The 17789-nt window shown below is 38.1% G+C and overlaps 1 protein-coding gene across 1 annotated transcript in view; it reads left to right on the forward strand.

Annotated features, from left to right (window-relative positions):
- LOC148944953 (ethanolamine-phosphate phospho-lyase) overlaps positions 1-17789 on the forward strand; it is a 93474-nt gene that overhangs the window by 14654 nt on the left and 61031 nt on the right. Inside the window, exons 2-3 of the mRNA XM_089099521.1 lie at positions 9089-9207; positions 17216-17450. Coding sequence (XP_088955647.1) covers positions 9089-9207; positions 17216-17450 — 354 coding nt within the window. The remainder of the gene's footprint in view (positions 1-9088; positions 9208-17215; positions 17451-17789) is intronic.

Genomic DNA, 17789 nt, shown 5'->3' on the forward strand with positions numbered 1-17789 from the left:
CTTACCTTAATTGTTTAATATATATATATTTTTAATTTTGAGCCTTCTTTTTATTTTATTTTAAGGAAATTGTATTTTATAGATTTTTGTTACTGGACTAGATTGTCCTTGTCGTTTAATTTGTATAGGGTGAATCAGGGAAAGTCCGACAGTGGGGTAAGTCCGATACCAACCTTCAATTTGTCTATGGTCCATTGTATCTGTGGGAGGCTTTCATATTTTCTTCCATATTAGTAGCAGTAGGCAACAGTGCCATCAACTTCTGGCAGAGTTAGCACGCCTTCTGTTCAGAGGGTTTTGAAGTTTTTTGGACAGCGTTTTTTTAGGAACACAGGTAACTGACTTTACTTTAACTTAAGCAGATTATAAAGTAAGAGAGATAGAGAATTTTTTTTTTTAATTTCTTAGAAACTAAAAGACCAGGAGCATCTTCCTGATTTTTTAAAACAAGCTAATGTTATTAGTTGAACAGATAAGAGGGGTGTTGGACTTACCCCCGAAAAAGCCCATCTGGGGAAAGTCCGACATGTTGGTCTTACCCCCTACGGGGGAAGTTTGGCTGGGGTGTCGGACTTACCCCATGTTACCAAAGATAGATATTTTAAATGGTGGAACAGATTCTAAGCTTTAGATAATAAAGGTTGAAGCCAGTAACCATCCTTAGATGGCTCTACTAACTTAGTGGAATGTAGTGTTGTGTTGATCATTCATGTATTGCAGTTCTGTGCGTGCTTTCGTTTATCTTTCTCCCTTGTAATTTTTTTTTTGTCTTAACCTTTACTTGTGACCTGCCGTGTAAAAAGTGTAGCAAAGTAGAAATGCTACTTGGCTTGTATCAAATTTGTTGGCAGATTTTGTCTGAAAATACCCTTTTTACGTATAAAATAATTTTTGCTCAAAGAAAAGGTGTCAAAACACAAGTCGTGCTCTGCCATGCAAAAAGTGGGATAGCATAGTAGCAATGCTACTGGACAGTTTTCATGGCCTAGTAAAATTTGTTGGCATTTTTTTTTCAAAAATACCAGTGCTTCCACTATCCCCAAATTTTTGGGGATTTCCCCCAAAATCTGTCTTCTCATAAACATTCTCAAAATTGGTTCCCCAAAAATCCCTTTTCTTTCAGGGTTGCCACCCCTAGTGATTTATCACTGAAGACAATCCACCCCTAGTAACTATTACTTTCACTTGACTTGAAATAATTTTCTCACTATTTTCAAAAGTTTATGTCTCAATTATTTACTACACATCAAAACCAGACATAGATCATTGAATTACTGACCTTTCTTCCTATGCTAGTAAAAGTATACTGACCTTTTTATAGTTGTAGTACAGTGATCAATGAATATTAAGAATGCAGTTGGGTGTGTATTTTTTTTATAATACCAATATCATTGGAGTGTACAACTCAACCATAAACTATCAGCAGTAAGCTATATACTGTATACTTGAGACTTTGAATACTATACACCATTAGCAGTATTAGAGTAAATATGAGACAGTACTTTAATATGATTAAATAGGATTAAGAAAACTATTGATATTTCTAACCGCAAGCTATACTAAGTTACATTTGTTACTTTTCTGAAAATTTTACCTATAGAAATACTTCTTGCTCAAAGAAAAGCTGTCAAATCACAGATTTTGCTGCTAAAGTGTTGGCAGCTTTTGGAATTCTGCTACTGGCAGTTTTGGAATTTTTTGCACACCTGCTTGTGACAGGTTTTCGAATACATTCATCAATTCATTCATAATTCCCCTTTAAATAAATTCATCCATTCATTCATAATTCCTTTGTCTTTTCTAGATGCCTAGAAATTATGTTTGGAAAACACAACGCGGGGTTGGAGGAACATATGATGCAACTCAGCTACAAAACGCGCTAGCAGAGATATCTTCAAAGAGAATGTCTATGCTACAGGCTTCGAAAGTATTTCAAACACCGCGCACTACCTTGCATGACCATCTTATGAAGAAGACAAAAGTCAAAAAAACAGTTTGTGGTGGAGGGAGGAGTCAAGTCATTCCTGCTGAAATAGAAAAGGATATGGCTCAGGGTCTCCGAATACTTTGAAAAGTGGGGCATAGGTCTCAGCAAGCAGGAATTTTTCAACCAAGTCCAAGACTATCTCATCAAGAACAAAGTTCAAACAAGATTTAAGGACAACCGACCTGGTCATGACTGGTGGGTGGGGTTCAAGTGCTGAAACAAAATTTCACTAAAGAAACCAGAAAGGTTAGAAAACAAAATACTTTTGCAGCAATCTAACCCCTTCATAATGTATGGCTTGTATGAGCTGTTGTATGAAACTGCCACGGCGATGGATATTCTTGACAAGCCCCAGTGCTGGTTTAATTTGGATGAGACATCTTTCTGCAGGGATCCTGGCAACACAAAAGTTGCTGGAGCCAAAGGCTCACCAGCCACTCATAGAACAGGTGGTAATGGACGTGAAAATACAACTGCCTTGGTTTGTATCAGTGCAAACGGAGAAAAATTCACACCTTTAATAGTTTTCTCTGCAAAGAATACCTGGACCTCATGGATACCTGTAGATGGAGCTTACCCTGGTGCATCTTACTCATCTACCAATAAAGGGTGGATGACGTCTGATCTCTTTATGAACTGGTTTGAATTCCAGTTTCTTCCTCATGTAAAGGGAAAGGCACTTCTCATCTTAGATGGACATGGCACACATGCTCTTGCAAAGTTTTCTCTTGCTCTTGCAAAACTTGCAGACGAAAATAATGTGACAATCCTCAAGCTAACTCCACATGCATCCGACATGCTTCAACCTCTCAATAAAGCGGTTTTCAAGGGACTGAAAGTTTCTTATGATCATAATCTCTTGAAATGGCAGAGGGAGCACCATGACAACATTCTGTCAAAGAAGGATTTTGTATGTCTCTTATCAAAGGTATTTCACTCCTAGTCTGATTGAAAAGTCGTTCAAAGCAACTGGAATCTTTGATCTGAGTGTTCCAATGAGAGTAAACCCATCCGTAATTGACCAAACCAAGTTTGAACCTACCAAGTTAAGACGCTATGCACAAATGAAAAAGGAGCAAGAGGAAAATTCAGGCACATCTAAAGCCACAACCACTGTCAACACTGAACTAGAAAAAATTACCTTTTCTGTTACCTTTGGTCCAAAGAAGTTGCTTGGCAACCAATCAAAAACTTTTGAAGATATTCTTCTTGACTCAATCAAGTGGCCCAACCTACCATCAGTTTCAGGAATAGAAAAATGGAAGAAAATTGCAAGAGAGGCAGAAGTGATGACATCAAAAGAACATCTAGAGGTGCTTAAGAGAGAAGAAAATTTGAAAGCAAAAGGCAAAGGAAAAAAGTTCAGATGGGAAGGGTATAAAATCGAAAAAAAAAATTTTCCTAAGAGGGAAGCCAATAGAGATACGGGTGATAGCGAATCAGACATCAGCCTTGAACTTGGCTCTGATGAGGATGATCAGAGTATTCAAGATACTATTCAAGAAAGTGACAGCAATGACAAGGAGACACCCAGTAAGCAAAAGATTGTTCCCAAGCTAAATGAGTACTATGCAGTTAGATACGATGCAAGGAATGACGAACAAGGTTACATAGGAAGGGTTCTAGAATTTCCTGATGAGGGAAAAGTTAAGCTCAAGTTTCTTCACTGCTTGAGCCTTGCCACCTACTCTTTCAATTGGCCAAAGAAAGACGATATCGATACTGTGGATGACAAATACATTTTGCAGGACCAGTAAACTTAGTGGGAAAACCAGACCATTTGAAATACCCCAAATCCGTCAGGTTATTGTATTGTACAAGGCAGTTACTAGCAAGCGTCAGTAGATCTTTGTTTTATGCCCATACACGTAAGCTACAACATATATGAGTAACTTTTTGTATCTGGAGTCAAACCATAATTTGTGTGATATGTTTTTCTTTTTTAAAATACAAGCAATCATTTACATTCAGTGATTTGAGCACCTTGGCTATGATACTTGTAACGTTTATCTGTTGGGTAAGTCCGACACTGTTGGAGTTACCCCACAGCAGCAGAAAAAAGTATGGTCTGGCCTTTTGATGCCAGTCAGTTTGACATAAAAATTGTTTGCTTATGGACTTATAGTGATTCCTCAATGCCCTTTAAGATGGTGAAGTCATATTATTTTTGACATATTTTTGAAAAAAGCTAGTAGGATATGTTGCACTTCCCCCAAAACTGGGGTAAGTCCAACATAGCAGACTGCACCAATTTTGAGACCTGGTGATGGGCTACAAGCAAAGTATATGGGAAAATCAGAAAGTGAATAATATGGGAAACTGTTGTAAAAAAAAAAAAGGTTGATAGAAGATGATATGAGATACTCCTAAAAAAAATCTTGAGTCAATTTAACAAAAAAAAAAACATGTTAAGGTGTCGGACTTTCCCCGATTCACCCTATTCCCTTTTAATTTTGTGAGTTTCAATTGTTTTTGGTATTTTGAAAAAGAAATTCATTTATATTTGCTTTCTTTGTGCTTTTTGACTCTAAAGTGCAAATCTGGCCCACCTGGGCTTGTGGTAGCCATTTTTGGATAACCAATCTACATTTTTGGATATTTATCTTAAATAATGGAATCATCTCCAAATTTACCCCAAAGTCAGTTTTGTTTTTTTTCAATTTTCATCAATTTTTGCAAATCCTGATTCCTGTTTTCAATCTAGTTTATTGCTGGCATCTTCTATGTTGCAAAATGATTCACAATATGATGACTCAAATGTAACACCTGAGAAAATTATCAAACGATAATATATCCTTCGTCAAAGTATACGTCGAAGATCAAAGGTCAAAGGATATGACTTAACAGAATAAGTCATTATTCACTCACATGGTAGAACTCATTAAAATTGTATTATTCAAGGGTCGTAAGGAAAGTTGTTTAGGGTTCTTTTCTAAACTGTTCTATAGGTTTTTTTGTTGATTTGTCAAGTAACTATAGAGCTTTCCTTCATTGTATGTCAATCTTCAGTCATCTATCTTGGCATAGGGTTTGCTGTATCAAAGGCTGCCAGATGCAGCTTGTTGACCATGGGCTGCCCACCCCTGTTTTAAACCAGATAAGCAGGGAGGGGATAAAGTATCAGCTTGAAATTGCCTTCCTAGCCTGAATGGGGGCTATACACTCATTCCTGAAAGTTTCATTCACCTACCACTATCGTTTTGCCTGTGCATGGACACTAGTCGAATCTGTACTTTAATGATGGTTTTAATGAAGTTATCCCCTCTGAGGGACAGGTCCAGATAAATACCCAGTGCTACCCAGTGCTTTAGCAGGTTTATGTGAGAGTCAGTGCAATCTTTCATTTATCTGAATAAGACAGTCTCTGATGCCACAAGAAACATAACCTTTATTGGAAACAGTGGGTATTTGAAAGAACTGTAGCTTATCCTAGTAGTCTCATTCTGGATCCTCTGGGATGGTGCCAAGTTTTTGTTTTTAATCTGTAGTCAAACAATTCATGGTGACGAACTGTAAGTAAGGAGTGACCCGGCTCAATAGTAACCAAAACTGGCTCAATAGTATCAAAAGTTACGAGCCTGATAATATTTGCTTTGTTTTCGAAAAAAGGGGGAGCACCCCCTAAAAGTCATAGAATCTTAATAAAAATTACACCATCAGATTCGGCGTATCAGAGAACCCTACTATAGAGGTTTCAAGCTCATATCAGTGAAAATGTGGAATTTTGAATTTTTTGCCAGAAGAAAGATCAAGATGTGTTTATTTGTTTTTTTTTTTCAGGGTGATCATGTTGACCCGGTAGTCCTAGAATGTCAAGTGAAGGCTCATTCGAACGGAAATTAAAAGTTCTTGTGCTCTTTTTAAGTTACCAAAAAAATTGGAGGGCAACTAGGCTGCCTCCCATGCTTATTTTTTCTCAAATTCATCTGATCAAAATTTTGAGATAGCCATTTTGTTGAGCATAATCGACAAATTTTATAGCTATGTCTTTGAGGATGACTTAATCCCCCACAGTCCTCGGGGGAAGGGCCGAAAGTTATGAACTTTGCCTATTGTTTACATATAGCATTGGTTATTGGAAGTATACAGACGTTGTCAGGGGGGATTTTTCTGGTGGGGGAGTGTGTTATATGGGAGGGTCTTTCCATGGGGGAAGGGAATTTTCCATGAAGGGGGCGCCGGATCTCCCAGCATTATTTAAAAAACGATTCCAAATTAAACAAAAGATTAGGTTTTTTCACCTGAAAGTAAGGAACGACATTAAAACTTAAAACGAACAGAAATTATTACGTATATGAGGGGATTATCTCCCTCGTCGGTACCTCGCTCTTTACACTAATTTTTTTTAGTGTTTTAAAAGGAGCTATTTATTCTAATTAAACAGCCTATTGTGATTCAGGGATCATTCTTAAAGAGTTGGAACAAAATTTGAACTTTAGCGTAAAGAGCGAGGTATAGGCGAGGCGGAGAACCCCCTCATATACGTAATAAGTTCTGTTTGTTTTAAGTTTTAATGTTGCTCCTTACTTTCAGTTGAAAAAACTTGTTTTTTTTAAATATAGAGATTAAAGCCATATTTGGTAACAAGACTTACATAGAGGGAGAGTGAAACTGGTTGAAAGTAAGCTTTGGGGTAAAGAATTACTGCTAGCTTCCTAATAAAAGAGGATTCAATAACAATAGATCATTTTGGGTGATCAAGTTGAAACTTTCAGGCCATGCAAGGGAGATTCAAATTTGATTTTAGGGGGGGGGACTAAGAACGCTACATCTTCAATCATCCTAAATGCTTTTGCTCTGTAAGCCCCTGTGGAAATTAGAATTTATTCATGCTATGTATCAAGGTAAATCAAATAACACTATTTGACACAAGTTATCAGAATGACCTATGGAGAATAGCTTAGGGTATAAGGCTAAATCTTTCAGGAAGTGTTAAGGGGAACAAGTGGACCTCAAGTTTTAACTTTGTGGAGGGGGCGGTGGAGATGGGGCCTAAAATGAATTTTTGCTTATCGACCTGAAATCTTTTGCTCTATAAGCCAAGGAACCCATGTTCTGTTCATAATTAAGTAGCAAAACGATTAAAAACCACTATGTGTTGCTAGGTGATCAAAACAGAATATGTCCAATATCGTGGGAACTCAAGGTTTTAATCTGGGCAATTTAAAGTTTCAAGGGTTTTTTTTTGGAGGGGGGGGACAAATGGGCCTTGAATCTTTACTTAGGGGTTGGGATAAGAGAGGAATGGTCTAAAAGCTTGATTTCTATTTCAGGAAAGTCCTTGGGGATCAATTTGAAATTTTAGGGAGTGTTAGGGGGGCAATTGGACCTCCAGCTTTTGTTTGAGAGGGGGAAGGTACTAGAGGGGGACCTATTTTTTTCTAATCTATCTAGATGCCTCTTTTAGGATAATTTTACATCCACTTCAGCCCCTTATTTTTAATAACCCTTTACTCCAATTGCCTGTAAAAATTGTCTTGCTTCATGATAATTGGTATTAAAAATTCAAGTTATTCTAGTTGTCTCCTATGGATGTATTGTAGGATAAAATTCAAGAACTAAAAAAGAGAAATTAAAAAGCCCTATTAAACGTCATCATAGGATGACCTAATTGGGTCTCCTAAGAAGGGAGATATAGGGGACTTTACTGTGAAGTCCCCTATATCAAGGTAAAGTCTTTACCCTTGTTGAAGATAATTCTTAGGCACCTTTTTTAGACTGTCTTTGTTCTTCCTGACAAGTCACCGGAGATACCAGGATATGAAACAAGACAGGCGTACTCAAGATTGGGTGCACAAATGAGAGGAAATTTTTCAAAATTCAATTCAGTATATTTAAATTTTTTAAACTACTTTTTAAATATTTGAAACATTTCTCTAAGACACCTAGATCGTCAACAAATTTCTATCTATCAGACAAGTCGATACCAAGATTACCTATCATTGCAAGAAATAAAATCGGATGTAAGAGGTTCCTTGGGGTACTCCATTGTAAATTGGGAGGGGATCAGAAAATATATTAAGGTATTTGATAACATGTGTTCTATTAGAGAAGAAAGACAACACTTTTCTAGTTAAAGAGAGGTCAACTTGAAACTCATTGAATAGTTTTTCTGCCAGTGTATTGTGGTTAATTAAATCAAACGTTTTTTGTAAGTCTGCTGCTATAATATTGAACCAAGTATTGGGCTATTCAAGTATGTTACATATTGTGTCCATAAGGTGAACAAGATAGTGGGTGGTGGACATAGAGTATAAGTTTTTGAATTACCTCTGGTCAACATTTGGTACTATCTTTTCTTTGAGCCACTCAGCTGAACAGCATACATATTATTTGGAGGAAACGGGAGTAATTAATTGATTGGACCATATGAAAATATTGCTCGTTACCTTACCGTACTGTTTACAGGAGTTATAAAACCTAATTTACAACAATTTGAGAATTTACGATTAGGGATAATTTCATTAAAAATAAGGATAAAGGTTTTGAAAGATTGTCAGCAAAAGCTTTAATTAGTTCAATCGGAATGTCAAGTGGACAATTGTTGCCCTTTTTCATGTTCGTAATTTTAGGATCCATGTCTAAGGGCGAAAAAATGGGGAAATTGAGAGAGTTCAAATTATAAAGTGTCTAAAGTGAAGGAAGGGAGTACTATGAAGGCAAATAATTTGTTCAGATCATTGGCTGTGTCCAAGGGCTCTTCTTGGAGATGAAAATCAACATTATTTTGGATTTTCCCATGATTTGTTTTTGATTCGGCTATACTATTGTTTTGGCTTAGTAGAAAAAAAATCCTTGACTTAATATTTGTAATATGAAGAACCAGATTTACGTACTTATTTTTTAATATAATTCTGCAGCGAGTTAGCTTCGGAGGCTATTATGCTTAAGTAGATTCACTTTCATTATAAATAATTAGAATATTTCTTGACATTTTTTTGTAGTTGACTTAAAACATTTTTTTTTAGTTGACTTGTGATGTATGGTGTGATGTTAAAACATGTTTTTATTTTTGTCTCAGGGAAGGAGTCTATATATTTTTTTTTAATCTGCTTTATTTTTTTAATTGCAATTATTATTTTTTTTAATTGCTATTTTCAGACCATCATGCAAGCTCTTCTTCAAGTCGGATCCAATCAAAATAGTTCGGGCAAGTGGTCAGTATATGTTTTCAGAAACTGGTGAAAGGTATTTGGACTGCATTAACAATGTTGCACATGGTAAGCTACGTATAAGATTTGTTTCTTTGGTCTTTTTATCTGAATGGTTACAAACAAGTATGCAGTTGCCTACAACTGCCTGCAGCTGCAGTTTACTGAATTAGGGCTCTAATAACTTCGGGTGCACTGACAATCATAAACCTCTGGTCATTTCAGTACACAATGAGCAGACACATAGGCTCACTAATTAGTCTAATTATATTTAGGGACAAGTCTATTTATTGCTAGGCTATATGTAATATCTATTAGTTTTTGTTGATACATTCCTGGCTATCAACAACCAATTAATCCTTGGACCCAGATTGTTGAACTTACATAATTTGTTCATTTGCTAAAAAAAAAAACAAGGTCCTTTGGATCCAAAAATTGTTTTTGGTAAATTTCTGTGCAGGTGAAATTCTAACAAGGTAAACACTTACACTTTTCTATGCAATTAACTGATAAACCTTTTGTTCTAAATTAGACATTTATGTGAGTTGGGGTTGGTTTGCTGAATTTTCTTCTGAGAAAATTAAGATACTCTTGACCAAAATATCAGTTAGATCTACTACTACTACTACTAACAACTCACCGCAGAACCAAGCCGCTGGAGGCCAAAACAACCACGCACGCTCCTCCTCCATCCCAATCTGTTCAAAGCCTCCCTTTTTACACCCTCCCACGAAGTTCCCATTTCCTTTAAATCTTTCTTTATGACGTCCTCCCACCCCAGAACGGGGACAACCTGCTTTCTGTTTAGCCCTAGACGGTTGGCCGAAAAGAACAATCTTCGGCAATCTGTCATCCTTCATCCGCACAACGTGCCCTAGCCACCTCAACCTTTCTTTCATTATAGCCCTAGAAAGTGGTATTGAACCACATTTTTTGTTCAAGCTATTGTTTGAAATACGGTCAGTCAGCCGGGTACCCAGAGCAATCCTTAAGCAATCTCTCTGGAAAACATATAGCAAATCTTAATCTTTTCGGAGCGCCCATGCTTAAGAGCCATATGTAACCACTGTCATCCCTTTAGATTCTAATATTCTAATCTTGGTTTGCAGACTTATATTCCTATTCTTCCAAACGTTTTTTAGCTGTGAAAAAACACCCTGAGCCATGGTTATTCTACTTTTAACATCTTCACTGCTCCCACCATCTTTGCTCATAATACTACCAAGGTAAGTGAAGCTGCCCACCTGATCAATCTTTTTGTTACCCAACGTCACCTCTTATCTTCACTTAATCCTAGCCTTAGTAACTTAGTCTTCTTAAAATTAATTTTCAAACCTATTCTAGCACCCTGAACTCACAAAACCTCTATAAGTTCATTCATTTTGCTCACATTTTCATCTAGGATGCTTAAATCGTCAGATAATCTAAGTCCAGGAGACCTTTCCTCCCCATTTGATTCCGTGGTCTCCCATTGCCTTTCCTGTGCTCCTTAAGACAAAGTCCATCAAAATAGTCCATACAAAGGGGGATAGAACACAACCCCGCTTAACTCGTGATTTAATGCAAGACCAGCTGCTAATCTCATTTCCTACCTTAACCGCAGCAGTGTTATTCTTGTACATAGCACTAATCACTTTTATGTATTTTTTTTTACCATACAAGGATAAAACCTTTACTAAAGCTCTTCTATCAACAGAATCGAACGCTTGCTCATAATCTATAAAACTGAGGACCAAAGGTGTCTGACAACTCAGGCGCTTCTCAATTAGTAACCTAAGTGAAAATTTGGTCGACATATCCTCTACCTTTTCTAAAACCGCACTGTTCTTCTTTTAAAACTTTGTCTACGGCATATCTCAGTCTAAAAAGTATCATATTACTAAGTAATTTAGTTCCTACAGAGACCAGACTAATGCCTCGATAATTACCACACTCACTTTTATCACCTTTCTTATAAAGTGGCTTAATTAAGGTTTTCCTAAAATTGTTAGGTACTTCCCCTTTTTCAAAAATCATATTCATAATCTTCAGTAACTTATTTCTATGCTCAGAGCCACCAAATTTAAGAAACTCATTTACCACCCTATCAGCACATGGAGCCTTATTATTTTTTAATCCTTTTAGTGCTGTCGCTAATTATTCCTCACAAAACAAATGTTCCTTCACATCCAAGGTATCACGAACTTTTTCATTTCTCTATATCTTTTCCTTCAACTGTATCTCGGTTTAGCAAATTCTCAAAATGTTCTGCTCATCTCTCTTAGTACTTTCCTTGTCACTAATTGTGGCCCCATTCCTATCTCTAACCGGGACAAGTCCCGATTGAGTACTCCCTCTCAATTCATTAACATGCCAGTCTATTATGCCGTCTAGCTGCATCTTCCACATCATCGGCAATTTTATCCATGGCCTCCACTTCACACCTCCTTAGTTCATATTTTAATGCTTTCTCCACTTTCTTTACATTCCTCTTATTTTCATATGATCCATCACTCAGGTAATTCTTGTACAAGTCCCTTCTATTAAACATAAAGCTTTTCCGCTAGTATTCTTAGCTGCAGTCCTAGCTTTCTTCCCTAAGACACCTTCACCACCTTCACAAATTATTTTTCTAAAATTATTCTAACCATCTTCCACATTATCAAACTTCAGTCTTAAAATTGGTTTAGCATTAAAATCAAGTTTATTATTAATTTTAGTATTAAAATTATTAAAATTGCGATCAGTTAGATCCCAATTTTAATAATGTATGACAAGCCTATCTATTTGGAAGATATATTTTAAAAACCTTCTGTATAAAATGAGACATTCTTCATTACTTTGAACACTTATTATTATTATTAAATTGGGAGGGGGGGGGTTGGACCCACTATCCCTGGGTCAAAGTTCAGGCCTTCAATTTCCTTCACACCCCAAAAACTATGCTCCATTTGTGGTTGGGTTGGGTTCGGGGGGGGGGTTGATGGCTTTGGTCTCTCTGTCCTTACCATATACGAGTTATTGTCATCTTGATGACAGTGACTCATATCTTGTCAACTGTCGAACCTCCCCATCCTTCACTATGTCCTCCAGCTTGATAATAACATTATTAAATATCTCAAGCCATTATCTAATCCTAGTTGGACATTCTTCTATCAGATGCCTTTTTATTTACACAATAGCCATCTCGCACTTTTGGCATAATATGGTTTCAGCCCTCCCTAACCGGGAAGGTGTTTAGCAAAATTTACAACTGCTGTTATGGCTTCTGTAACCATTCTAATCTCAGATTTTTTCAGTGATAAAAAATGTTTTGTCAAGGTGGGGTTAAACTTTGGGAGTAATTCCCTTGTTTCCTTACACCCTACCTTGTTATGCCAATTTTGTTCTGCTCTGCCATGAGTCTCATGTTACCGACTTCTCACCGCCGCCTTCCAGTAGCCCTGAGAAATGGGGTGAAAAATTCTGGATCATAGTTTCTCAGCGATGTCCCAGCCATGGCCTTGAGCTATCTGGGGGGACATAGCTCAGAGCAAGGCCTCTCTTAGCAATACCAAAATAATAGGTTTGTACTTTCTCCCATCCTTTCTGGAGGATTATTGGGTGTACCCTATCAGTGCCAGGGGCTTTATAAGACTGAAAATCAGGCACAGCTTTTTTGACCCAGCACTCCGTCTTAAGTCTGGACGCCAACTCCTCCCCTGTATTTGGTTTTATACCTGTCATTTGACTATCTTCTTCAGTGTATTCAACATGTATTTCAAGCATGCATTTCAGGGTTTCTTTCGAGTACACTGTGAGAGTGCCAATAAATTAAAGTTCATATAGGGATAAAATCTTCTTAATAGATAGTGTTTCACAAAAAGTGATACAAATTCACAAAAAATACCAGATATTTCTGTCACATATGCAGTGACCGTCATCCGTAGTAAAACTAGTGAGAATGTAAAACTAGTGATGTAAAACTAAAACTAGTGAGTATGTAAAACTTGTAGTTTTATTACTGATGACGGTCACTGCATATGTGACCGAAATATCTGGTATTTTTTGTGAATTTCTATCAGTTTTCTATTAAAAGTATTTTATCCCTAATTGAACTTTTATTTATAGTCATGGAAAGGCAGTGTGGTCTCCGAAATTATCTACATCATATTTATGAGAGTGCCAACTACTCTTGTTGCATTTGCCAGTGCCCAGTGGTCTTTTTTTTACAGTCCTTGCTGGCCTATTACTAGCTTCATATGACTTTGTAATTTTACTGTAAGCCCTTTATCAAGTAAACATTTCCTTTTTCAGGTGTTTTAAACCTCCCGAGTAAGCATCTCAGTCTTCGGGATTATTCGGTCGGATAGCTATTCTTAGTAGCCTTCTGGTCAGTTTTCTTCTTTGACTTAATTTAAAAATCCATCAATTAATTGGATTAATCACCCTCCTCGACAATTGTCTGGGGGGAGGGGCTGCCCGTTTAAAAGCACTCTTCATGCTTTTTGTAAGTCTTTTTGCCTCCTTGTCTAAATCCTCTTCGGTTGCTCCAGGGTCGGGGGCACATTGGCAAATTTTCGACTAGCACTTTATTATAGGTGTGCCAGCTCGTTTTCCTTATATCCCTCAGAAGTTTCCTCTGTCGCCAGGATATATCTATTTTTAATCTTATTGTTCGATGGTTATAAAATAATGCAAGATCGCTCACATGCCATTACTTTACCTATTTCTTATGTTGTTAAGAGATTATTGCAAGTTCCAAAACCTCTCTTCTTCCTCTCGCTATGAAAGTAGGGCTCGACCACCGATTGCACCAAGCAAGGCTTTCCCCAGAAAGGTGGTTGGAAAACTCATGTCCCTCCATTGTATCGGTGCTTCCCCATAAAGTATGATGCGCATTTGCATCACGTGGCAAGATTAGGCGGATTTTCTCATCTTTACTGAGTTCCACCAATACCATTGTCTTCTTTAGTGGTGGTGTCTCATCATGAGGCAAGTAAACTGAACTTAATACCATACGTTCATCGCCAATTAGATTTTTCACTATAATAACTACTACATCCTTGGAACAGTAATTAGACAATTTCAAGAATATACATTTTTTGAATGATGAATAAACGCTCCAGAAGCATTGGTCACCTCATTGTGAATACGGAGTTTTGCTCCTCTGATATTCCTCATGATCTTTCCTGCGGCGATTCATGGCTACTGGACTGCCGCTAAAAATGTCTGCATCGTTGCGAGTAACCTCACAAGAGTATAAGAGCCAGCTTGGCAGTGATGCAGATTGGTCTGCTAGGATTCTAGCCCCTCGGATTATATACTTGCTTCATCTCAAATTAGATGGAGTTGGAAAATCCCACTCCGTCCTTTGCTGGGGTGGACTCTATGGGCTTCTTGTAGAATGGTTTGAGGAGCGTATGTTACTTCAGTCCAGGGCGGAGTTGGGAGTTCCGTTTCTCCACCTTGGGGAGTAAGGCTACATCAATTGTCACGTGCAGATAGGTATTTCCCTCCTTGACACGGATCTCGCTAGCTTTAATTTCCTCCTTAGTGAGGAAACGATTGTAGGCCATCAACAGCCCTATCAGCTTCTCCGGTGAGCTTACATTTGGATCCTCAGTGGAGAAATTTTTATCGGAGACGTTTCTCCTGGGGTGAGACCAACATAACCCTGCTGTAATCCCTTCAAAACCTCTATAATTCATGATGGCGTCCTCCATTGCTTTTGGTGACCGGAGCTTCTTTAATACGTCTTTCAACTTTGGTCCGCCGATTTACTTTTTTATTCTTTGGTTGACGCGGGTTGCCCGTCAGGAACGTATGCCCTAGTGTTCCAATCTAGGCTCTATCCCCTCAGGTTCACTGGTGTGGGGAGGGAGATGTCTCCTGCTGACCATCCAATCTTAACCTTCTGGCTGCTTTTCTCTCCCTCCGGCTAGGTCTCTGGCCTCTCCCGGTGTTCATAATTCGGTTTCGTAATCGGTTTGCAACCGATTCAGATTTTAGTCATCCGTGCTTGTCTTTGCCTTAGCAATTCTTTAAACTCTCAACCATTTCTGCCTCTGGTAGACCATGATTGTCGACAAGGATTCGCAATCTCTTTTCAGAAACTCCTCGGCCACGCTCTTATCCTCCGCGGATGGGGATTCATCAGCCGTGATTTGTATAATTTCTTTTTTTTCATCATCAATAATTTTTTTTTTCTTGACCTTGGTTTCTGATCGCCAATTCAAGACCTTCACCTACAACAAAGTGCTTTCAGACTTGGACCGGGGGTTGACCTCGGACGAGCCTCTCACACACAACCACAGCCATTCCCTCTCGGTTGTCACCCTGTGCTTATTGGATATTTGCAAGATTATTCACTCTCCGACGGGGCAACCGCCTGAGTGGTGAGCCTAAGGCACGACCCAAAGGCCTGGGCCCCTTTCTAAACGGTGCTCTGGCACACGAAAAAAACGAATTTTATCTTATTTACCCTTTCCTTTAATCCTCACCTTAAAATTCACTGTGGTTCAGGTCTTTTCACGAATTACATTCACTTCCGTCATTCTATCCCTCGGCAGTGTTCCCCATTCACCATCTCAGTGACCAACAAAAGGCCCAGAAACATCCAGAGTTGGAGAGTGGCTTAACTTGTCTGTATAGGGCCCCCATGAGAGGACATGACGGTGGTCCTGACCTTTTGAGACGACGCCAGCGCAGAGATGAAAGTGGCTGGGATACCGATATCTCTCTGCACTCCGCCTCCTGTTTCTCTCCATCACCCTCCGCCATCTATAAATCCAGGCTTAGGATTCTCTCCATCACTATCCGTGATTACGGGCTTACGATTTTACCAGACAGGCTCCTGGCTTCGACGCCAGTCCTAGACCATATACATCAAGAGATACAAACACCTTCCCCTCGGCGAGACGAATGCACTCAGGGGTACCACGGGAAGGTGGCCGTAACTGCCCTCTACTTTGAGCCCCTTTACCGGGGACTGCATTGGTTACATTGCCACAGACATATTTTTTCTATAGTTTTTGTGATTAAAATGGATACCTTGAAGTTTTGACACAATGCCATTTTTTGTTGCAATATGACTGGAATTAAAAGGCGTGGGAGATGAACAAGCTGCCCCACAAGTGACCTTTGGCTCTTAAAAATGTGCTAGAATTCACGCTTAATGAGCCCTCTTTCGAATATTTATGCCACTGATTCGATATAATCACTACTGTTGGAAAATATTAACATCAAAACAAAGCAAGGCATGTCATTAGACTTAGATTGGACAAGTCGCTAACAAAGTTCTCTTGTACACAAACAACATCAGGAAAGAACCCTGGAAAATTGTTCACACAATCATACCTTCACTGTCACTGTTCCCGACCAACAGTGATAGGTCATCGACAAAGCTATATTGAACACCAGCAACAGCAGGCAAGAGCCCTGGAATAGTTATTAAATAAAAAAACAAGTTTTTTTTAACTGAAAGTAAGGAACGACGTTAAAACTTAAAACGAACAGAAATTATTCCATATTTGAAAGGGGCTGTCACCTCCTCAACGCCTCGCTCTTTACGCTAAAGTTTGACTTTTCCACAAGTCTATTTTTCAAATAATAAAAAACTTTAGCGCAAAGAGTGAGGCGTTGAGGAGGGGGCAGCAAAACAGAAAATAGTTGTTAATAATTTAATTTTTTTATTTAATTCTTATAATGAGTTTATATTTTTGAGTTTGTGTGAAGATAATTTTTAGATGTGTTAAGTGATCTTGTTTTGCAGTTGGTCATTGTCATCCAAAAGTAATTGAAGCTGGAAATAAACAAGCAGCACTATTAAACACAAATTCTCGCTTTCTGCATGACAATTTGGTACTTTATGCTGAAAGACTTGCAGCTCTATTTGCTGATCCTTTGAAAGTGCTTTTAATTTTTAGATATGATTTTGTTTTGCAGTTGGTCATTGTCATCCAAAAGTAGTTGAAGCTGGAAATAAACAAGCAGCACTATTAAACACAAATTCTCGCTTTCTGCATGACATTTGGTACTTTATGCTGAAAAACTTGCAGCTCTATTTCCTGATCCTTTGAAAGTGCTTTTAATTTTTAGATGTGATCTTGTTTTGCAGTTGGTCATTGTCATCCAAAAGTAGTTGAAGCTGGAAATAAACAAGCAGCACTATTAAACACAAATTCTCGCTTTCTGCATGACAATTTGGTACTTTATGCTGAAAGACTTGCAGCTCTATTTCCTGATCCTTTGAAAGTGCTTTTTATGGTGAACTCAGGATCTGAAGCAAATGATTTGGCATTAAGACTAGCGCAAGCGCACACAAAGCAGAAGGACGTAATTGTTCTTGATCAGTAAGTGTTAGTTTATTTTCAGAATTTAACCACATAACCCTATTTGATTTGAGAAGTGTTTTGGCAAGACAAGGAATCTTACCGTTCCGTGTCAGTTTCTTTTGAAATGACTAGCGTTCATCTCTGTTGACCAAAGATATTATAAATATGAATCAGACAGGTGGGTGAGTTCTTACTAGATTTGATATTCTCATGACCCTAGTTGACAGTACTTGAAACTGAATTGATAAAAAATTGAATGAATTAACGACGCTTCTTGACTGCTAAGGCGTTGGGCCTGCAGTGTGTTGCTACAGCAAGGTTCGATCTCTAGGTCCCGAATCACCAAGCTAAGGTCAA

Source organism: Artemia sp. Qi Xiang Cuo, chromosome 13, assembly GCF_049724085.1.
Source record: "Artemia sp. Qi Xiang Cuo chromosome 13, ASM4972408v1, whole genome shotgun sequence".
NCBI classification, from domain to species: domain Eukaryota; kingdom Metazoa; phylum Arthropoda; class Branchiopoda; order Anostraca; family Artemiidae; genus Artemia; species Artemia sp. Qi Xiang Cuo.